Here is a 21,499-nt window from a genome sequence, read left to right on the forward strand (position 1 = left end):
CACCGTTCGCCCTGGCCAGTTTTCTTGGAAGGGAGAGAGGGGGCCCCCAAAACCGTAGAGATTGAAAAAAGCCCAGAAAGCCCAGACCGGCCTCGTCCAGTCCAGGCCAGACACGCAGATCCGGATCCAACCGACGCCGCCAGCACCCAAGACAGCCCAGAACACACACATGGACACAACGTCATGCCGATCGATGGTTTATTTTGTGGAAAAAAAAAGGGGGGGGGCGCTGCTGAGGAAAAAAAAATATTGATGATGGGTGATCGCCTATCTTGGGTGGTCCAATGAAAGATAGTAATATATTATTGGTAGCCGGTTTTTGTTTTTGTTTTTGATAGAGAAAGGAAATATAATAACTACAGTTCGTAGAAATATTACCAACCTTCTCTGCCTTCTGCCCTCTCGCTTTCGCTTCGGACCCCAACCCTTGGACCAACCCCAACTTTGCTGCTTGAACGGTGGCGCGGGATGAACATGCACGCCTGCACCCGCCGCAGCAAACAAGAATAGAAAGCTGACAACAAACGGATTCTCGCGCCCTCCCTCCCCCCCAGAGGCCAGACCCCTCTCCATGCAGGCCAGGCCAGGAAAATTGGACCGTAACGCAGGGTAATGCTCCCATCCGCATGCACACAGGCACGCGCGCACGCACGTACACACGCGACCCTCTACCGATCTGGCCGAATGACCAGGTGGATTCTGGACTGCACTTGGCGAAGCATCAGGAACGGGAAGAACGGGAGCTATAAATACCTACCACACGCTCACCCGCTTTTTAATTTGGGTAGGTATTGGTAGGACGTCACCCGGGTTGTTTGCTGCTCCTGTCGAGCTGTACATATTATTACATCTTACTCCCCCCAAGACTCCTTGTGTCGTCAAAGTTCTGGACTCTAGCTTCAACTCACCCTCAACTCATCATGTCACACGTACAACGACATGTCACCATCCCTGCAGTATAAAATGCTTCCTACCTTCCTCCCGAGCGGCAGCGCAAAGCATGCCTGTCTCATTTGTCACCATGACTACACTCACTCACTCACTCATCTGCGGTAGCTGGTCACCAGGAATGTCTCAACACACCTGGACCCAGACCCAGACGTCGGCCAGACATCCACCAGAGCACCCACAGAGCAGAGTGCCCCCGGTCGGTCCAGAAGGGACGGGACCCGCAAGCAGAAGCGGCTAGGCCAGCCATCCAGCCAGCCAACGATGTAACCCCCCATATAGACTGCATATCATCCTAGAACATTCTTTCTCTCTTCTTCGCTAGCAGAGGGGCCTAGCCGGCTGGGGGAGGAGGAGGAGGAGGAGGAGGGGGAGGAGGAAGAGGGTAATGGAGAAAGGGACTACCCATATACTACATACATACTTACGTCCATCCATCCATACATACGTTGCGAGCCCTCAAAACCTTCTTCTCCCCCCACCCCTCTCTCTCTCTCTCTTCTTTTTTCTCCCTTCCTTTCATCCTTCTCGACATAGGACTAGTTTGCTTCTCCTCCCCTCTTTACACATGACCTGACGTCCCCACGCATGTTGCGGGTGGCCAGGTACACTTAAGTATGCATCGTTCCCTCTTTAAGCTACTTACCTATCAAGTCAGTCTGCTAGGCTTGAACATAAATAATCACCTTAGCTCAGATATAGGTAGGTCCCATTTCATGATGATCATCTTTCATGCCAGTTCAGTTCAGTTCAGTGATATACCCATCCAGCTACAATATACCGACATATATCCCTAGCAACACGAGAGAGAGAGAGAGAAGATAAGTCGAGATGATATCCGAGAACTAACCCATTCGAAGCGGCAGCAGAAGCAACAGCACAATTCCCGTGCCAAAGATAATACCAACCCTCCCAATGCCACCTAGCCAACAAGTCAAAAGCTCAACCTTACATGATATGCCTTGCCGCCTATATTGTATGCCTGTCTATCATCATCAGGCCCCGAAGAAGAGACAGCAACAAACCCGATCCAATTCCGCTTCCGATTCTTATATCCGACAGTGGTGCCAACACGGTTTCATCACATCAATATGCAGCCAGCATCACGATGCCTTTTCGCTTCGTCCGTATATATCATCCCGTCCCGTACCAGATCCCTTTCCCAATCTCAATTCCGTCCGATCCTAATGAACCGAATTAAACCGACTGAGTCGAGCCGAGCCGAACCGGACCGAGTCAACTCCACGACTCATTAGTCATGCCACTACATAACCTACCTACTGCACAAATCCCGCCACCCCAACCCCCGGATGCCCATGCCCATGCCCCGACACAGACGCATAACCCCCTTGCATCAACCTTTGCCTCTTCTCCGGCCTACTATCATCCACCACACTACCCGGCCCCACCGGACCCGGACCCGGGGGCCCCCTCGCCCCAGCAGCCGAACCTGCTCCTGAGGGAGCCGGATGCCCAACACCCGTCGGCGTTCCCGCCGGCGTCAAGACCATCGCTCCTGGCGGAGGAGGAGGAGGCGGCGCCGCAGCGAGGTACCCTCCCGGCGTCATGCTCGCAGCAGCGGCAGCGGCGGCAGCAGCAGCAGCAGCAGCAGCAGCCACCGCCGAGGCGGGATCAAGCCCCGCAGGAGGGGCAGCTGATGTGGGGGAAGGCTGGGTGGGCGTAGGCGGAGGAGGGGGCTGGAGCTGGACGCCAGCCGGGTTAGTGGACTGCCAGGTCGGAGCGGCAGCGGCTGAGGAGGGGTCGAGGCCGGGCGCGGGAGCAGCTGTGGGGGACTGCTCGAACTTGACTTGCGGCGGGGCAGGCTGCATGGTTGTAGGCGGGGCCATGGCGTAGCCCTGCTGGTGCTGGGCCGGGGGGCCGGGGCCGTGGGCACCACCAGACGGTGCTCCGGCCACGCCGACGCCGACACCTGTTGTTGCGGGGCCGGCGGTCTGGCCTGCCAGAGTCAAGTCATCTGTTGTTAGAACGATGCCCGTGGAGGCGGCGGATTGGGGATCCTTGAGCAAGTGAGCGAGGTGCCTGCGCAGGAGACGGCTCATGTTGTCGCGAGTGAAAGGCTTGGCGAGGACGTCGTTCATGCCTAGAGAGTCAGTATGGGTCTAAGTAAGGTAAGTAAGCAGGCTGAGATGACTTACCGTATTGGAAATAGGTATTGATGTCCTCTCCGCGAATGTTCGATGTCATGGCAATGATCGGCACATGCGGTGACACCATACGAATCATGGCCGTGGCTGACACGCCGTCCATGTTGGGCATGATGATATCCATGAAAATGAGATCAAACCGGGTGCTGTCCTGGTTGATCCTCTCGACGGCCTCGAGACCATCGCCCTACGAAATGTTTAGAGCTTGCCTCTTGCACGTTCAAACGAAATACTTACAGCAGTGTCGACGCCGCAGTCCAGAGTGCTCAAAAACTTGGCGCCAATCCGAGCACACGTCTTGTCGTCCTCAACTAACAACACCCGCGGCTTCTTATCGCGCCACATCGAGCTCATCTGGTCCTTGGGCGGCGGCGTGATCTGCGACGGGGTAATCTGCGACGAGCTCGTCTCTGCCACAACAGCCGGATTGCTCAAAGGCCGACTATACGGCATGTTGTGCATCTGGTCAGTATGAAACGAGGGATCGATACTCGGCGTCTGGGCCACGGGGTACATCATGTTTTGCGGATCGTTAAGCGGGTTGTGGACGAGCGGCATCCCTGGCGCAGTGGCTTGCGTGCCTGGTGCTGCTGCCTGTGTGAACATAACAGCGGATGAATTTGTCGCCGCTGGCTCGGCAGGAGCGCCGTTCTGGTTGTATGTCATGTACAACCGTTCGAGCTCCCTGTTAGCCTGGAGATCTGGCCCAACAACGCTGAGTAGCTCCCGGGCACGCCTCAGTTCGGGCGCCGGCTCCTCTGCACCGTCGGTCAAGAAACTCATCGCACCCGCATGGAAGTTGGGGGCCGCCTGGGTTGCACCGCGGTTGTTTCTCCTCCTGTCCTCCATGCTGCCGAGATGGTTGATGATTTCGTTGGAGGCCTGGTTCTGAGCCTTGACCATCTTCTGAAGGGTCATGACTTCGCTGACTAGCAACCGGTTGGTCTTCTCTAGCTCGTAGCACTGTTGTTGTAGTGCCTGCAGCTGTTGCTGCGTCGCCTGGAGCGACTCGCTCAGGGCGGCAATCTGCTGCTGTGAAGCGTTGAAAGCTTCCTCGGACTGTTGCTGCTTCCGGGGCGCTGGGGCTTTCCTCCGAATGTTGTCGAGGTTGTCTTTTCGGTCCGCCCTAAATTCGGGATGCTTGAACTCCCAAGCCTATGCCGATGTTAGGACTAACCGACTATTACTTCTCGTAGACTGAACATACATCTCTCCCGTACGGCGACTCGCCGTTCTCATCGTTATGCCTGACTTTGTGAAAGTCATACTTGTTCAATTGGCGGACGAAGCTCGCAAAGTTGCTGTGCTTGAAGTGTTTCGGAAGGATGGTCTTGGTGAACTTTTCGTTCTGCAGCGAGTCAACAGATATCCTTGCTCAGATAGCCGTGTCCTTTCATTCATACCTCCAAGACCACAAAGCTGTCGCCATCATCGCTCCATCGTACAACCGAGTGGTACGAGGGGTCCTCGAGCATCCTGCAAGGTCATAAGTGAGCATGTGGACGGCGCGAGAAACGGTCTCTGGTTTCTGGGCCCTGTATCGTACTTGTAGAGTTTGCGCACCTTTCACGGCAGTTCATGTTAGCTTAGACTAAGGGGGGGGAAGTTAGAAAATTGCAAAGGCATGCTCACAAAGTCACTGGAACCGCTGCCACCCTGCTGCTGCTGCTGCTGCTGCTGTTGTTGTTGTTGTTGCTGCTGTTGCTGCTGCTGCTGTTGTTGCGGCTGCTGGGAGCCCCCCTCGCCGTTGGTGGGCGGCATGGTGGGCGATGTTTCTCGAGGAAGAGTGGTGATACGTGATGGATCGAAAAGTCGCGAAGGGCTGAAGGGCTGTAAGGTCGGGGTGAAAAGGTGTGTGGGAGAGCTAGCTTTGATCTCTCGCTCGCTTGCTCAAACCCGGCTGGCGGGGAGGATGGAAGACCAGACGAAAGCCTGTAACCGCACCTAACGATAAGTCGATCGATCGATAACGATTTGAGCGGCCGATAAGAAGCTGTAGCCGTAGCTGTATCTCTATCTAGATAGTCGTCGTAGCGTAGCAACACCACAACCGGTATGGTGTCACTGGCACTGTCCGTCCCAACGGGAATGGCACGAATCAGACGGAAAAGAGCATGCCCAATGCCAAAAAGCTGGAGCACAAGTTTGACGGTTGTCCCCTTCTCGTCATCCCCACCAACAAGCGGATTCGACGAGCGTCCTGGGGTCCGAGCTGCACGCCGTTCCCACTTTTCGAGGGCTTCAGGGTCCACGCTCGCGGGTCACGCTGTTGTTGTTTTGGCTGTGGGCGTCGACGTCGAAAGGGGGGGGGGGAAGGCGAGCTGGCGAGCTCCAGTCAGTTCTCGGGAGGAAGAGGAGATTGAGGAGCGAGATGGGGACGCAGGGTAGGAAAGGTGGCTCGGCGGACGGGAGGATGGTAAGGCAGGGCACAGGGTAGCCGAAGTGCAAAACCGTGAAACAAGAACACAAACAACGAGCACTGGTACAGCCTTGAGGTGCGAGGTGGAGCGGTGGCGAGGATCGCGTTGCTAGTTGATACCGCCGGGCTGGTTAGGTCCACGGGACCAGACGGTTTCGAGCTGCGTCTCGGTACCTAGTAGCGTTGGGGAAGAGCAAGGGCTCAGGGCTCAGGGCACACGCGTGGGAGACTACTGGGACTTTTTTTTGTTGGACACAACAAAAATTCGAAATGTCGGGTTGGGCTGACGATCGGCGGGCTGCTAGGTAGCTACCTAGGTATGCCAGGTCGGTGTCCAGTGTCCACGATCATGGATGTCGGGGAGCGGCCTGGGAAGAGTGTCGTAACGTGATGGCCCTCCACTGTTGGTGCATTCAGCGATGGCCCTGAGGGGCGAGCAGAAGCGCAGCAAGCGCTCGCGGCGGAAAGACGGAGAGCGGATAGGGTCGGTTGTGGGGCTCTTGGCGCAGCGGCAAGTCAGCCACTGCACCATGCTCAGCTTAGAAGCCGCTAGCGCAACAAGTCGCAGCGAGTCTAGCGACCCAGCCGTGCGGGGATCTTGGCAGCCCGTGGCAACAAATCGGACGTTTCTTTCTTCTCCTCAGCCCTCCGTGCTCTTCTTACCTGGTTACGGAGATGTTATCCTGTAGTGGTATCGGCCCGGCTTCTTCTGGTCCATCTTCCTCGGGGCTGAAGCCGATTCACAGCAAATCCGATCTGGCGGGACAATGCCATGGTTCTAGAAAGTGAAAGCGGACAGGTGGTGATCTACATATATACGGTCAACACCACGGCGAGACAGCATCAAACACATCAGGCCAGGTCCCAGGTGTTATGAGGCTGCGACCAGCTGTTGCCTGCCGAGCACCAAGCTTCAATGGCATGTACGTCTTAGCGCATTGAACCCGGCATTGGAATGATCAGCAATTCTTTGATAATCGGGGCAGCATAAGTAACCGACGTCATGCAACATCAGTCGGCTTTCGGCACGTGGTGGCGATCAAGCAGAGCTGGGGATTGACTCGGCCTGGAGATTTTCTAGAACGCCATTCATGTGGACGTGACTTTTATATCTAGGGTTCAAAAAGCATGACTCTAGCTTCAGAACTCCAGGATGGCAATTCTGGGGGGTAAAAAAATAACAAAAACGTACAACACCCGGGATTCGCTGGTCGTCACCGACCCAACTACTAACCGGGCCCTCAGTGGCTTAACTAGGGCAGAGCGGACGGGATGCCGTGCTTTCCACTGGGTATGGTCGTACGTGGCAGAAGCTTGCGAAAATTCATCTTAAGTAATCCATTCGTAGCTGGTAGTTAGCTTTTTCTTCTAGATTGATGCATTGTAAAGCGAGCGAGAAAGCGCAAAGCCCTCGGTAATTTAAGTTTACGAGGCCACGTAGGTGTCCTGTGAAAATTTTACAGACACAGCTCAATGCGCTTTGCTGGAGCTCGAGTGACCAGAGAACTGCAACAACGCAGAGTGTAGGTTGACAATTTGACATTATCAAAGGACGAAGAGCTTGAAAACCACTAACAGAGGAGCTGTTTGTCATGGATGAAATAACAACCAATGAACCAATATGCCTTCCTGAAGCACACAGATAGGACGATAATCGTAGATTTCCGGCTGTTGTCTTCCCAACCTGTCTCTCGTGATTCCGATTCATGTATATTGGGGGTGCCTCGGTGTAAGTCGGTGCCGGCCCCAAGCTGCGGAAGCAATGGCACTGGCGAATGCCACCAGCCGGCAACAAGTGACAACTGATTTTTTTTACCCCACACTCTCACACGTCGAAGACCTCACACTCAACTTCATACCCATACCCAAACCTCGCTCACTGAAAGCCAAACGGAGTGAGAGTTTCATTCATCCAACCAATACTGCATACTATACCAAAATCAATTCCTTTACCCTCAACCTCGAGCACAATGGGTGTCTTCGCCAAGCGCACCATGACAAAGACGCGCAGGCGTCTCCGGTACGTTTCTTCCCTCAAAAAGCACGGGCCACATCAGACCTTGAGCTGACCTGAAGTCACACAATAGCGATCTCGACCAGATCGAGAGAGACCTCCGCTCCCCCCGGCATTTGCAGCAGTACAAGGAGACTAAGGCGGCTGAGGATTTGCCTGGTCTGGGGCTGTATTACTGCATCGAGTGTGCCAAGTGGTTTGAGAGCGAGACTAGCTTGGTTGGGCATCGCAAGGGGAAACCGCATAAGAGGAGGTGAGTTCGGTCTTTTGATTGTTTAACTGTCTGTTTTTGGAGCCTTGAATTCTGACGGACGAGCAGGCTCAAGCAGCTCAAGGAGGGCGCTTATACCCACGAGGAGGCTATGGCTGCCATCGGGTACCGGATTGACAATGGGAAGAAAACAACTGAACAGCCGAAGACTCAGGATGTGGAGATGAGCTGAAGGACTATCTGTCCCACTGTAATAGGCTCTTACGAAGGGCATAGAGGTAAATGAGTTGGCTCTTGTTGCTGATACCCTGCTTGAGTCAAGTCGATGATGATGATGGAGGGCGAGGGGCTGGCTTCTTTGACAACACATGGGCGGCGTTTGGTGTCTGGGAGGGAAAATTATATTTATGCCTGCGTATATATATGAAAATTCAGGGAAATTGCATTCTTTGCTCGAGATTCATGTCATGCTGCTCTTGCTCACTAAATGTAAAAGGGATTGCTGTTCCTAAGAGGGATTGTGTGGCAGAAGAAGGCGATAATGTGACAGTTCCCGTCTTCTAAGCATAACATCTTTCTCTACGATATGCCAATTGTCTCAAGCTAATTCCTAAAACACTCCATCTCAAACTCCTGCTGAGCTCACCATTCATCCTCTTTTCCCTTCTCCTTGCCCTTCCCCTTACCTTTCCCCCCTTGCCCCTTTCTCTGGCCGATCTTCTACACAAGGGTTAGGGTTCTTATCAAAAAAGATAAGCCTTACAAGTGGGGCCCCCTTGGCTCGGCAACCAAGAAGGTGTCGAGAACTCGAGACCGAACTTTTGGACCCTGACGTGCGGAAAGTTGTTGTCTGTCAGCTTCATTTTTTGCGCCAGTTCCGTCTTCACGATTCTGATAGCCAATAATGCTTAAATGACTTACAAAATCATGATATCGACGGCGCTCTAATTTAGTATTTTTCTTCGCCCCGTTTCGTTTCGGCAATCTGTCATCTTCCCCGTCTTCTGGCTTTAACAAACTTCAGCCTTCGGATATCGCTGTCCCGTGTCCTCCGGCCCATCACCTCCTGAATCAATCCATTGCGCCTCGGCTACAGTCATCTGAACCAATTCGACAAGAACAAACTCAATTCATTACTTAAACTCCCCCTTAATCCCCAACTGTCCAACATGCCGCCGGCCCCAACAACCCTCAGCTTCAACACGCATCGCGCGCGCTCCTATGTCGTGCGGCTGCCGCTATTCACGCGCGCCGTTCTCGCCACCATCATCCTGTTCTGGATACTGGGATTGCAGACATGGTGGGATGTCAGACAATGGGGCGCGCTGATTCCGAGTGAGATTTCATTCGCGACTCGTATGTTCCCTGTCTTTGTTTTGCTTGGTCTCATGTTTCAATGAACCCCTGGCTGTGATATATATGGGGTTTTGGCTCGTATGAATGGAGTACTGTGAGTTTAATGTGAGCTGACATACTAACACCCGGAGGCACAGTGTATCGGATGAACACGTTCCCGTTCATTCACCTGAATATTTTCCATGTCATTATGAATATGCTGGCGCTTACCCCCCTACTGGAGCGGTTTGAGGCTGAGTATGGCACGTTGACGACGCTGGCTCTTTTCTTTGGCCGTAAGTTTTATGGAATAGCCATGACTTAAATGCAATGAATGCTGACGGGCTTAGCCCTGTCAACCGTTCCTGGATTCATCTACGTTGGTCTTGTGAAGTTCGTGACACACTCAAATGTTGCAGTCATGGGAGCAAGGTGAGCCACTTTTGAGTCCCAAGACGATGGATCATTACACTGACACATCTACCCAGCATCTGGGTGTTCCTCCTCCTCGGCATGGAAGCCATCCGCACTTACAAGACCAACCCGTACTTCGTCCTAGGCACTCACAATATTCCGACCTGGACTACTCCTATTCTCGTTCTTTTCTGCGTCAGCGCGCTCGTCCCGAGCGCCAGCTTCCTGGGCCATCTTTCTGGCTTGATTGTGGGCTATGTTTGTACGTATCCCACGTTGGCCCCATCTTTTCCCAAATGTCAGTGTCACTAACAGTGGTTTAGGCGGCTTCGGATACGTCAAGTACCTCGCCCCTCCCGAGAAGATCCTGCGCTGGATTGAGGGAAAACTCAATCTCCTTGGACGGCTGCCGCACTACGTGAGTGTGGATCAGAAGACATATGGTCGGTTCGGCGTGCTGCCCTCGACAAGCTCGCCCGTTCCGCCGGCTGTTGGGCTAGGTTTGATTGGGAGCAACCAGAGGTTAGGCCCTTGAAGTGAGGGTCTGATTGAGGTATGGTAGTGCTAGGGGGATAGCATTGGGTGAATAACGACTTGTATAAACGCATGGTTGGTCTGCTCGGTATAGGATGTTTTGTTAGACGGCATGCTCCTGGTTGTATGATCATGATACCCGGACGGATGGTCATGACTTACAGATGGAGACTGAGAGCAACCCATACATAGACTTTATGCTACTACTACTAATGACATAACCGATCAATGGTTAGGAATAGACAATTTATTTTGAGAATCCGCCTGATGAACTTGCTTTCATTAATGATGTTGTGATTCGGCAGTCAGGCATCTCTACTCAGTTCTCTCATTCGTCTAGAACCCAACTGGGGGGTAGCATTTATAAGTAGATGTTATCGATCAGAGCTAGCACGTACGACCATACCCAGTGGAAAGCACGGCATCCCGTCCGCTCTGCCCTAGTTAAGCCACTGAGGGCCCGGTTAGTAGTTGGGTCGGTGACGACCAGCGAATCCCGGGTGTTGTACGTTTTGCCTTTATCGTTTCCTTTTTTTTTTCCTTCTCCACTCTCCCAGCCAGTATGGCGTGATCCTTTCACACCTAGCTCTTTATAGGTTCGAGAGCTTAAATCTGTATTTTTATTCTGACTTTCCATGGTCCCTCTGTTTCAGGGTGACTATTTCTGGTGTTGCGTGTTAGCTGTACCTTACACCAAGCTGTTGAATCCATGTAACGGTGGCCGTTGATATTGCACAAACCGAAACAGCCTAGCGCCGCCTCGTTTCATGCATCAATGCATCACAAGCTGGGACCTTGAGAGCCGCCAAGGTGACAAGTCCTCCTGGATGACGTGGGCCCGGCTGGCAATTGCTGTTATTAAAAGTGCAAGCTCCCCTGGAGTCGACTCCGCGGAGCAAGCGCGACAACGAGGAAGTGGCAGGACTTGAAGAGACGGGCGCACTCGAGCGGAGGCGGCACGATGGCGCGACTACTGGGTGAGTAAACCCTTAGGGGACATATATCCAACTGCACCATTCCGCTTGCTAAACCTCCCCCCAAGCCAGTGCTCTGCGACTGCGGCGCGACCCGCGGATTATGAAACTGCCGCCATACATGTCGCTGCTGTTCGTGATCGTCGGTGTCGTCTGGCTACTGCTGCTCCCCTTCGACCAGTACTCGCGCCGCACCTACATCTCCGAGAACGCCCTGCTGCCCGGCCAGGTCCATACCTACTTCAGCGGCAGCGATCAGAACGTGCTGCGGGCATACAAGCACGAGGTGAATGCGCTGGTGGGGAAGAGCAATGTCCAGTGCGTGCCCCTTTTGTTCGGGTAGTCCATAGAGGAGAGCTGACGGGTATATATGCCACCAGGATCAATGACAAGCTCGAGTCCATCCTCAAGGGCATCGGCCTCAAGACCGCCCGCCAAAACTTTACCTACCATGCCGCCGGCCACGCAATTTCCGGCCAGAATCTCTACGCTATTCTGCAAGCCCCCCGCGGCGACGCAACAGAGGCCATCGTGCTAGTCGCCGCCTGGGAAAACGCCAAGCACGAAGTCAACCGCAACGGCATCCCGCTGGCCCTGACTCTCCTGCGCTACTTCAAGCGCTGGTCCCTATGGTCCAAGGACATCATCTTGGTCATCACGCCCGACAGCATCGCCGGCCCGCAGGCATGGGTGGACGCCTACCACGACGCACACAACCCGTCACAAGTCGCCGGCCTGCCCCTCAAGTCGGGTGCCCTGCAGGGCGCCATCGCGATCGATTATGCCCAGGAAACCCGCTACGACAGCGTGCATATTGTATATGACGGCGTGAACGGCCAGCTGCCCAACCTCGACCTGATCAACTCCGTCGTGCACATCGCCCGTGGGCAGATGGGCATTGGCGTCGCGCTGCAGGAGATGTGGCGGCATACGGATAGCTACCAAGACCGGCTGAGCACGATGCTGCGCGGCATGCTGAAACAGGGGTTGGGACTGGCCAGCGGCCCGCATAGTAGCTTCATGCCGTACCATGTGGATGCCGTCACGCTGCAGCCGTTTGGATCGGGGTGGCATGATGAGATGGCGATGGGGCGGGTGATTGAGGGGACGTTTAGGAGCTTGAATAATTTGCTGGAGCATCTGCACCAGAGCTTCTTTTTCTATTTGCTTATGTCGCGCGATCGGTTTGTGAGTATTGGGACTTACTTGCCGAGTGCGATGCTGGTGGCGGCGAGCTTCACGATCATGGCTATTGCCCTGTGGGTTAAGAGCGGGCAGCCGGAGAAGGAAGATGGCAAGGAGTCGGATGATAAGGACGTGTCGACTGCCGTCGTCGAGAGGGACTTGTTCCTGCCCCTAGGCGTGGTCATCTTATGCCAGTCTCTCTCTATCATACCACTTTATCTGTTCAACCACGCCTCTGAAACCGTAAGCTTCCCCTCTCCCTCGGAAGACCCCTTACAGCCTTACTGACATTCATCCAGTTCTTAACCCCCTCCTTCCTCTTCTTCACGCTCCTCTCAACCCTCCTCCCCCACGCCCTCTCTTTCTACCTCACCTCCGCCCGCAACACCCCCGCCACGGCGCAGCACTACCATCTCCTGAAATCCTTCTCCCTCCTCCTCCTCGGCATGTTCCTCTCCTCGCTCGCAACGCTCAACTTCTCTCTGTCGCTCATCATCGGCCTGTTGGCGAGTCCCCTCACATTCCTCTGTTATCCGGCCAAAACGGCCCTGGGGAGGGCCTTGTCAATGGGCCTGCTGCATGTGCTGAGCCCCACGACGGCCGTGTTGCTGGTTGGGTTGGCAGCTACACAGAGTGGCGGGTTGGGGGGTGTGTTGCTGGAGGCAGCAAAGGCGTGGCATGTGTCAGGGACGTGGACGAGTCTTGTGGTGTGGTGTGTTTGGTGGCCGGCGTGGATTGTTGGGGGGGTTGTGGTGCTGGGACGGGTGGGGGAGAGGAAGGTTAAGACCTTGTAATAATGGCTTGGAGGGTTAATAAACATGGTTAGGATGAGAGATGAGTGTAATTACAAGTTTAATTGTGTACCGAGATGGTATGTTTATAGGGCTATGATACCAAGTCACGGTGGTCATCACAGATCAGTGGCAGAGTCAAGTCCTGTCCATATATTGCTGAACTACTGAGGGGCCTAGTGAAACACGTCTTATGCCCCGGTGTTTTATCATGAACAGACGTGTCTTGTCTATTATGATATGGTACAAGGCACATTTTTTTTTATGGTCATCATGCCTTCCATACCCCAACCCATCAACCTATTCCCCTTTTCCCTCAAGCCGCCCACAAGTCCTGCCCCACTCTCTCGATCCAGTTACCCAGCTGGTTAACGCTCTCATCCCACTCCTTTAGCCGATCCCGCATATTAGCAATCTGCTTCATGTCCAGCACCTTGGGCTGTACCCAGTTAATATGCGCCACCTCGTCCACCTGGTCGATCGTGCCGCGCAGCAGGCCCAGGCTGAGCGCCTTCATGATGAGGTGCTCGATCTCGTCGGGCCGTACCTTCGTCTCGGCGGCGATCGTCGCGAACGTCATAGCCCGGTCATGCGGCGGGCGCCGGAAGACGGCCTCTGTCAAAGCAGAGAGGTAGATCTTTTCGCGGAGCTGTCGTGCGTGGGCTTGCAGAATGGGAACGGAGTTCATGCGGGTCGAGAGGATGTCGTACGCCGTCAGGTCGCCCCGGTTGAAGGCAAAGAGGAGCTCGCGTAGCCACTGATCTTCTTCGCGTTCTGAGAGGGCGTCGAGGATCGGGTGCAGCAGGAGCTCGCCGAAGTTGTAGATGCTTGTGCTGACCAGCGCCGCGATGGCCAGGTCGTAGGCGCGCTTGCGCCGCTCTTGTGGCGATAGCTGCTTGATGTCGATGCAGGCCAGGTAGAGCAGGGCGTTGCGGTAGTACGAGGCAAAGTCGGCCTTCGCTTGGTAGTAGTCGGCGTTGGCGTCGTAGAAGGCGGCGTGCACGATCGTCTCGACCGAGTCGAAGCTGTCCAGGATGCGCTCGGCCCGGTCCAGGTCTTGTCTTGCGCCGTCGAGATCGGCCAGGTCCAGCTTTACGCGCGCGACGGCGATTGTTGCGAAGACGAGGGCGTCCTGCGAGTCTTCGTGGTCGACCTTCTTGGCGACCTCCTCCATGAAGGAAAGGCGCTCCTGGTTGTCTACCGCAGGCTAGTCAGCGAATGCTAAGCTGGAAGCAGGACAACGGGCTCCTTGTTACCTCTACATTGTGTCGCGGCCTTCAGGGCCAGGTCGACGAGCTTGAGCTGGTTGATCTTATCGGCAAACTTGGAGATGAAGACCTTGTAGAAGTCTAGGCGCTGCGGGGCGCTGGCAGGGTGGTTGAAGAACTCGAGCAGCTGGTTTGTGAGCTGGTGCCATAGCTTGCGCTCCCATAGTGACTCGAATTCTAGGACAAGAGGCAGCAGGTCATCGGGTGTCTTCTCCCGCTGTTCTGCGAGGAAGTCTTGGATGGTGTCGACGTTCATGGTGGCCGGCAGTTCAGATTAAGTGTAATTGGATCGGGGTTGGGCGGCGCCGGAGGGGCGATCGAGGGTCAACTTTGTTGGACTGGGCACGACTTTGCCTGGGCAAACCGGACCGGTGTTCGTCTGGGACGTCGGAATTACGGCGACCTGCAGACAGGCTTTAGATTGGGTGTTGTGACTGCTGATGTTTGGTTTGAGTGGTGGTGGGATGGAGGTTGACTTTCACTTGGACCTTCAGTTGGAGCTGCCAGCCCACCGCCGCCCTCCACAGCGCCAGCCCAGCCTGACGCGGGCAGGGCTGCCTGCTGGCTGGCTTTGGCTGGCTGCTGCAGGGACGGGTACCGCTGTACCCAACCAGAGGTGGTCCGTGCTCCAATCGATAGCAATCGATAGCAGCCCCATTTCACTTTGTCTGATTGGCCAGTTGCTGTCCCTCCTCCCACCAGCGTAGACCCACTCGAGCTCGAGCCGGGTGGGCGAGTGGCATTAGAGTTGGACCTTGGGATCCAGAGAACCGCCATTGAACGTCGTCAGCGTCAATTGATCGCGACGCAGCCCTTCCTGGGACACTCCGCACGCACACGCCAGCCAAGATGGCCTCCCTGCCGACCGCCGTGCGGTCAGCGGCCCCCAAGGTTGCCCGGCGCGCCCTGCAGCAGCGCCGCTATATTTCCGACATCCACATCACGCGCACCGGCAAGCCTCTCATCCGCATCCAGGGCGGCCGGTCCGTCTCCCCATCTTGCTCCTGATATCGTATCTGGGCGTCCCGTCTGATAGTTTTGCCCTGTCTGCAGTTCCTCCCTCGGCGAGCACACCGCGACCGTCTTCGGCGCCACTGGCCAGCTGGGCCGCTACATCGTCAACCGGCTTGGTGCGACCCCTCCATTCCACGAACTAGACTTCCCCGAGGCACTTTCGACCCTTGGCTGACACTCCTTGTTCTGCAGCGAGACAAGGATGCACCGTCATTGTGCCGTACCGCGAGGAGATGGCCAAGCGTCATCTCAAGGTTTCCGGTGATCTCGGCCGCGTGATTTTCATGGTATGGACTCGAAGGTCTGGGCAGGAGAGGATATCTGCTGAATGGAGGCTAGGAATTCGATCTGCGGAACACTCAGTCGATCGAGGAGAGCGTCAGGCACTCTGACGTCGTCTACAACCTGATCGGCCGTGACTACCCCACCAAGTGAGTGTGCAGAACCAAAAGATTGGGGGGGGGGGGAAAAGGGGGAAGAAGATCTTGCTGGGCTGGAGGAGGACTGACACTGTCAGGAACTTCTCCCTGGCCGATGTGCACATCGAGGGCACTGAGCGCATTGTCGAGGCCGTTGCCAAGTACGATGTCGACCGCTTCATCCAGGTCTCGACCTACAACGCGAACCCCGACTCGACCTGTGAGTTCTTCAGGACCAAGGTAGCTATGCCTGCCCTGATATTGGAGGGAAGGAAGGTTCTGATGCACCCTGCAGGGTATCGCTGAGAAGGTGGCCCGCCACGTCTTCCCGGAGACGACCATTGTCCGGCCTGCTCCGATGTTCGGCTTCGAGGACAGGCTCCTGCTGAAGCTGGCCAGTGTCACTAACCTCTTTACTTCCAACCATATGCGGGAGAAGTTCTGGCCCGTACACGTGCGTAACCATGGTATCAACTTATAGATTGCCAGATCCTGATCAAGTGTAGGTCAACGAAGTCGGCGAGGCCCTCGAGCGCATGCTCTACGACGACAGCACGGCCGGCCAAACCTTCGAACTGTACGGCCCCCGCCAGTACTCGATGGCCCAGATCGCCGAGCTGGTCGATCGCGAAATCTACAAGAAGCGCCGGCACATCAACCTGCCCAAGCCGATCCTGCAGCCCCTGGCTGAGCTCATCAACCGCGTCCTCTGGTGGGACACCGGCCTTTCGCGCGACCAGGTCGAACGCGAGTTCCACGATCAGGTCATTGACCCTACGGCCAAGACCTTCAAGGACCTGGGCATGGAGCCCACCGATATCAGCAAGTGGACCTACCACTATCTGGTACGTTCTCTTCCTTTCTCCGGTAGATTGTATTTTGCTGACCCCATTTCCAGCTCCCGTACCGCCCGTCAACATACTACGATCTTCCTCCGTCGACGGAAAAGGAGATGCGGGAAGAGCGGAAGTACCTTCACGTGCTGGACGACCAGTAAACGGCAGCTGGCGGGCGAAAGTGAGATGGCGGCAGGTTGGGGGAGATGGTGTTGTAGAGTGTACATACAGACGTAGACCCAAACATCATTTCCTTGCGTTGAGAAAGAAGGTCGAGCTCCATTGCAAGCTAGCTCGAGAATGTGAACTTGAATATTTTCTACCTTCAATTCGCTATGTTTGTGGCCAAGCTGTGAGATTGAGAATTTCGATTTCATAATTTTACGGGCATCTCAGCTGTGAAATGCGACTCAAAATTTCAGCCCCTCACTCACCACCCCACCACACAGCCCAGTTTCTCAATTGAACCTCTCCATGTCAACATGAGCCACCACGTTAGTGACGATGAAGAGCTGTAAGCATTTATCCAAGCTCGATTGATTAACATATGCAGTTCTGGTGCTAATTTGTCCCAGGACGCTCTCCGCCTCAACCCTCGAAGCCCTCAAAGCCTTTTATGCCGAGCGCGATGCCCGTGCCGAGCAGTTCGCGAAGTTGAAGGCTCAGGCTGAGGAGCAGCATGCGGGCCGACAACAGGAGCAAATTCTTTGCATGGAGGCGTTTGCGGAGGATTGGAATGAGAGTCAGTTTTGGGTATGCCTTTCCCTCTCATCGCTTGGGTTGAATGGTTGAATTGGGGGTTGGAAGCTCCAAGGGAAGGGTGAAGGGCTGACTGATAATGGAATGCAGTACTCCGAAGAAACGGCCAATTTTCTCGCAACGGAGTTGTTGGATGGGGCGACGGCGGATATGACGATTGGGATTGTCTCTGCGCCGAGTGTGTTTGTTGCGTTGAAGAATATGCTGGTGAGTTGCTCCCTCCCTCTTCGTTTCTGCCTTGAGCAGATATCACTAACGTCCTGAACAGAATGCTGCGCCCCCTGAGCAGCCCAAGCCCAAGCTCCTCCTCCTGGAACACGATAACCGCTTCTCTGTCTTCTCAGAGTTCGTTTTCTATGACTTTGCTCAGCCGCTCAAGCTGCCTCGTATGTGACCCTCTCCCCAAAAACACACATTTCTCCCCCCCCCCCCTCTCCCTTCTAAAAAAAAAAAAAAAATAAATCAAAACTCTTCCTTCATCCGTAGACCATTTTTTGTGCCAACTATCCTGATACTGACACGAAAGAACAGCTCACCTCAAGGGCACCGTCGACCGCATAGCCTGCGATCCTCCCTTCCTCTCCGAAGACTGCCAAACCAAAAGTAACCTACTTTCACTCTCTCCCTCCGTATCTTGTCCCCCATACTAACTTATTCCCCCAAACAGCCGCCCTTACAGTCCGTTGGCTCCTCAAGCCGACCCCTAAACCGTCCTCCCCCGAGCAACGGCCCCAACTCCCGCGTATGATCCTCTGCACAGGCGAGCGCATGCAGACGCTCGTTTTGCGGCTGTACAAGTCTCTCGGGTTGAAGACCACAGACTACGAGCCAAAGCATGCGAGGGGTTTGAGCAACGAATTTTATTGCTATGCAAACTTTGAGAGTGAGAGGTGGGGGTGGCGGGTTCAGGAGGAGTAATCTGACTGAAGAGAAAACGTTGAGACGGGAGGGAAGATTGAGAGAGGGGGTTAGTGAGACTAGAAAGGAGGTAAGATTTGGAATTGGGATAGGCATAGTGTCGCATAGGCACAAGCACAAGGAATTTCAGGGGTAGAAAAATGGGAGGATGAAGAAATAAAAAAAAAAAAGCTGAAGCCAGCAATGTACACCTGCTCGATTTTATTCACGGGAATGTACACATCCCTTAAAAAGATGACCCTAGCTACAACGTTGCATGCGCCCACCCCCATCCGAAAACGCCCAGAAAAACATCTAATGGACTCATCTCTCTGCCTGCCTTGATACCCCTCAATCGATCAATCATGACCCAGCCAGTCAGTTAGTTGAGACCATGATAAAGTACCTAGGGTAAGTAAGTTTTCTTCGATGCCGGCCATCTATCCGGTGGCACATACCATGCCCGCTGCCCGAAAGATGCCCAGACGCCAGGCAATGTTATTGTTTATGTGACGAAAAGAGAACAAAAAAGGAAGGAAAGAAGAAAACGAGGAAAAACAACCGAGGGAAAAGCATGTCTATGGTGATGGTGCCCGTATCCATAACGAACAGAGAACCCGAACCGCCAGCGCCTCGATCTTCTCCGCACAAAAAGACAATACCCGTCCGTTATTTCCCATACGCAACGCGCGTCGTCCTCATTGATTGACTGTACTTCACGACCCGAACGAAAACGAACCAGTTGGAAAGAAAACAAAGATAGAAAAAAAAAGAGAAAATTAAACGAAAAGAAAGAAAAGAACAAGCCTCAAGTGAAGCCCGTCCTCAAGACAGTGACCTTACACAATAAAAAAGCAAGTACGCCTTAGAATTGAGCACGTCACTCTTCTGCGCCAGCTCGACCTTGTGATCGTTGAACACGAACCACTGGTCGCCGACGCGGCAGTACGATACGTAATGACCCGTGTCGATCTCACCGACGTGAACGACGACGCTGAGCAGGTCGTACGTGCACGACCGCTGCAGCTCGTAGTTCTGGCTGACGTCGTGGTTGCGGGCACGGCTGGTATACGGCAGCATGTTGAGCTGCAGGGGGAACTGCACGGGGGTGTCGATCTTGGCAGCACGCTCGTTGCGGCCTTGCTTGTACTCGAAGCGCTGGGGAAGTTAGTATGGTACTCAGTGAGAATACTAGCCGGGTTGGGCTTGGGGGGCCCGGGGTGGGGGGTTCTACCTTGAGTTGGATCGAGAGGACATTTGGCAGGCGGCGGATCGAAGTCTGACGCTTCGCCTGTTGCATGGAACCGCAGTTGTTACAGCGGTACTCGCACTTGTCCTGCTTGATGTACTCCTCCTCAAGACACTCCTGGAGCGTGAGCGGGCCGGGCTTAGCGGTGCCTTTCTTCTTGCGCTGGGCGAGGTTTTCGAGTGGCAGGGAGAGATCGAGAAAGCTCTGCACTTGCGACGTCACGCCCTGGCAGTTCTGGCAGGTCGTGGTGGTCTGCAGCTTGCCATAGTAGGTCTGGTGGATGATGCAGTTGCACGTGTGCTCGCTGCCCATCTCGGGGCGCTTGCCGTCACCATTGCGCTCGTGGAGCTCCTCGGCGAGGAACTGGAAGAATTCGTGAGCATCCTGCTCCTTGGTCGTGACGAGATTCTCAAACGCCTTCTTCTCGCTGATCCAGAAGCCGGAGAGGATGTTGGCCGCCGTATAGCCGTTCGTGCTCTCGTCAGCGTAGAAGCTCTGGAAGATGTCATCCATAGCGCAGCTCAAGCAATGCGGGACGTCGCAGCTGCTGCTAGGGTGGCCGTCGCTGAGGTAGTAGTTGCGCAGGATGGGGTTGTGAAGGAAGCATTGGAGGATGACGTTCTGGTAGCATGTGGCACCAGCGTTGTAGATACCACGCAAGCCGTTGGCCTTGCACGAGGACATTGTGGTGTTCATGGTGATGTATGAGGGGTTGTCCCGAATGGGGTCTGAACTGGCAAACATCTCCTCGTGTTTGCGCTTACGGGCTGACAACCATTAGTTCCGCTCAGGAGCAGAGCGCTGTCAGGAGAACCTACAAGCTGAGAAGGTACCGGTGCCCATTTTTCTAATTCTGAGCTCTTCGAAGGTAGGATCCCAGACAATGTCATCGCACATCTGGCAGTAGAGAGCACCGCTACGGGACTCAACATCTATAAACGGTCAGCAGGGTTCACTGAAAGAACCATTGCTATTAACGGCCACCTACAGAATCTATGTGACTTTTTAGCGCCATGCTTGGTACGGTCCTCTTCTGTGAGGGTCAAGGGACACTGCAGGCAGAGGTAGGTAGGGGTAAGAGTGGTGATGGCCTGGCCATCAATGCCCTTGGCAGTCTGGGAGAGTACGGGGCTCGCGTCGAAAATGGTACGCAGGATGGACTTGTAGTGCTGAATGGAGGTATTGGTGGTAGCCTGGTCCTGATTGAACAGGCGCTGCAGGTGTTCTGCAAGCTGTTAGTCAGGAGCCAAGAAACAGCGACAGGTCAATAGGGGGAGACTGACCGCAGCCATACATAGGAGTCCCCGGTTGGGGGGCTTTCACCTTGTAATTCTTAGGTGAAGCAGGAGGAGCCGGTTTGGTAGCCATGTTGACAGGTAGGTATGTAGGGGTTGGCAGACGGGAACGAGAGTGGTAATGGTAAGGAAGTCTTTGACTAGGCGAGAAAGCGCTTTGGATTGCTGCTGGTTGTAGAGCTCGAAGGTAGCGGTAGGAATTTGTTGGGTTAGGGAGAGAAAGAACCAGCAGTTTAAGAGATGGCTTCTCTCCCAGCGCAGCGCAGCGGAACCCTTTGCCCAAGAAAGAAAAATAGGATGCCGAGTGTGCAATGTTGGACGAATGCACGTATGTGATATGCGTGCAAAACTGATGTCAATAGAATAGCAGCTCGTCCAAACTCTACTGCCTGGGATCGGGCGGTGGCGCTCGGGTGTGGCAGGGGGAATTGATCAATGGCGATGGAGGCGAAGGCAACGGGCCAGAGGCAGAGGCCACACAGGCACTGACTGGACGGTGGTGATCTGGTTCGTGGAGCAACGCGTCGCTCTATTGTCTGCCACGCCGCGCCCGTCCTTCCCCGCCTAATTAGCTGGGCTATTCTGCAACTATACAATAGCAAATTCGGTCCGATGCACTTACCAGTCTTGCAAAGTCCTCGTGTTGCTCGTCTAAGGCGATGCGTCTTTCTTGCATCGATCGCCAAAACGGTGTCAAGCTGTTAGCCGCTGCGGCAGGCTGGAACCTGGGAATCTTTCCCGCTAGCCTTATCGATAAGCCCAACCAGGAGTT

At 54.6% G+C, this 21,499-nt stretch overlaps 7 protein-coding genes across 7 annotated transcripts; 4 read left to right on the forward strand and 3 right to left on the reverse strand.

Moving 5' to 3' along the window:
- Positions 1-2,225: 2,225 nt before the first annotated feature.
- On the reverse strand, positions 2,226-4,874 carry CTHT_0048700 (putative transcription factor; the record flags this gene model as incomplete). The annotated part of the gene is made up of 7 exons (XM_006695170.1): positions 2,226-3,049; positions 3,105-3,300; positions 3,351-4,268; positions 4,321-4,461; positions 4,517-4,589; positions 4,660-4,676; positions 4,746-4,874. The coding sequence occupies 7 exons, from the start codon at positions 4,872-4,874 to the stop codon at positions 2,226-2,228; spliced, it is 2,298 nt and encodes a 765-aa protein (XP_006695233.1).
- Positions 4,875-7,502: 2,628 nt separating this feature from the next.
- On the forward strand, positions 7,503-7,989 carry CTHT_0048710 (zinc finger domain-containing protein; the record flags this gene model as incomplete). The annotated part of the gene is made up of 3 exons (XM_006695171.1): positions 7,503-7,552; positions 7,620-7,799; positions 7,866-7,989. The coding sequence occupies 3 exons, from the start codon at positions 7,503-7,505 to the stop codon at positions 7,987-7,989; spliced, it is 354 nt and encodes a 117-aa protein (XP_006695234.1).
- A 937-nt stretch (positions 7,990-8,926) lies between these two features.
- CTHT_0048720 (GPI transamidase-like protein) lies at positions 8,927-12,993 on the forward strand (the record flags this gene model as incomplete). Its single annotated transcript, XM_006695172.1, has 9 exons — positions 8,927-9,113; positions 9,251-9,388; positions 9,512-9,524; positions 9,581-9,768; positions 9,830-10,006; positions 10,906-11,017; positions 11,087-11,332; positions 11,395-12,442; positions 12,499-12,993. The coding sequence occupies 9 exons, from the start codon at positions 8,927-8,929 to the stop codon at positions 12,991-12,993; spliced, it is 2,604 nt and encodes an 867-aa protein (XP_006695235.1).
- Positions 12,994-13,306: 313 nt separating this feature from the next.
- CTHT_0048730 (26S proteasome regulatory subunit rpn9-like protein) lies at positions 13,307-14,514 on the reverse strand (the record flags this gene model as incomplete). The annotated part of the gene is made up of 2 exons (XM_006695173.1): positions 13,307-14,187; positions 14,253-14,514. The coding sequence occupies 2 exons, from the start codon at positions 14,512-14,514 to the stop codon at positions 13,307-13,309; spliced, it is 1,143 nt and encodes a 380-aa protein (XP_006695236.1).
- A 593-nt stretch (positions 14,515-15,107) lies between these two features.
- CTHT_0048740 (NADH dehydrogenase (ubiquinone)-like protein) lies at positions 15,108-16,688 on the forward strand (the record flags this gene model as incomplete). The annotated part of the gene is made up of 8 exons (XM_006695174.1): positions 15,108-15,241; positions 15,312-15,388; positions 15,465-15,559; positions 15,636-15,703; positions 15,790-15,931; positions 15,987-16,139; positions 16,198-16,536; positions 16,590-16,688. The coding sequence occupies 8 exons, from the start codon at positions 15,108-15,110 to the stop codon at positions 16,686-16,688; spliced, it is 1,107 nt and encodes a 368-aa protein (XP_006695237.1).
- Positions 16,689-17,009: 321 nt separating this feature from the next.
- CTHT_0048750 (uncharacterized protein) lies at positions 17,010-18,204 on the forward strand (the record flags this gene model as incomplete). Its single annotated transcript, XM_006695175.1, has 6 exons — positions 17,010-17,041; positions 17,103-17,280; positions 17,377-17,493; positions 17,555-17,672; positions 17,818-17,889; positions 17,954-18,204. 6 exons carry the CDS (start codon positions 17,010-17,012, stop codon positions 18,202-18,204), a joined length of 768 nt encoding a protein of 255 aa, XP_006695238.1.
- Positions 18,205-19,008: 804 nt separating this feature from the next.
- On the reverse strand, positions 19,009-20,800 carry CTHT_0048760 (ubiquitin carboxyl-terminal hydrolase-like protein; the record flags this gene model as incomplete). Its single annotated transcript, XM_006695176.1, has 5 exons — positions 19,009-19,341; positions 19,418-20,199; positions 20,251-20,364; positions 20,421-20,657; positions 20,716-20,800. 5 exons carry the CDS (start codon positions 20,798-20,800, stop codon positions 19,009-19,011), a joined length of 1,551 nt encoding a protein of 516 aa, XP_006695239.1.
- Positions 20,801-21,499: the final 699 nt, after the last annotated feature.

Source organism: Thermochaetoides thermophila (assembly GCF_000221225.1).
Source record: "Thermochaetoides thermophila DSM 1495 unplaced genomic scaffold scf7180000011819, whole genome shotgun sequence".
Lineage (NCBI taxonomy): Eukaryota > Fungi > Ascomycota > Sordariomycetes > Sordariales > Chaetomiaceae > Thermochaetoides > Thermochaetoides thermophila.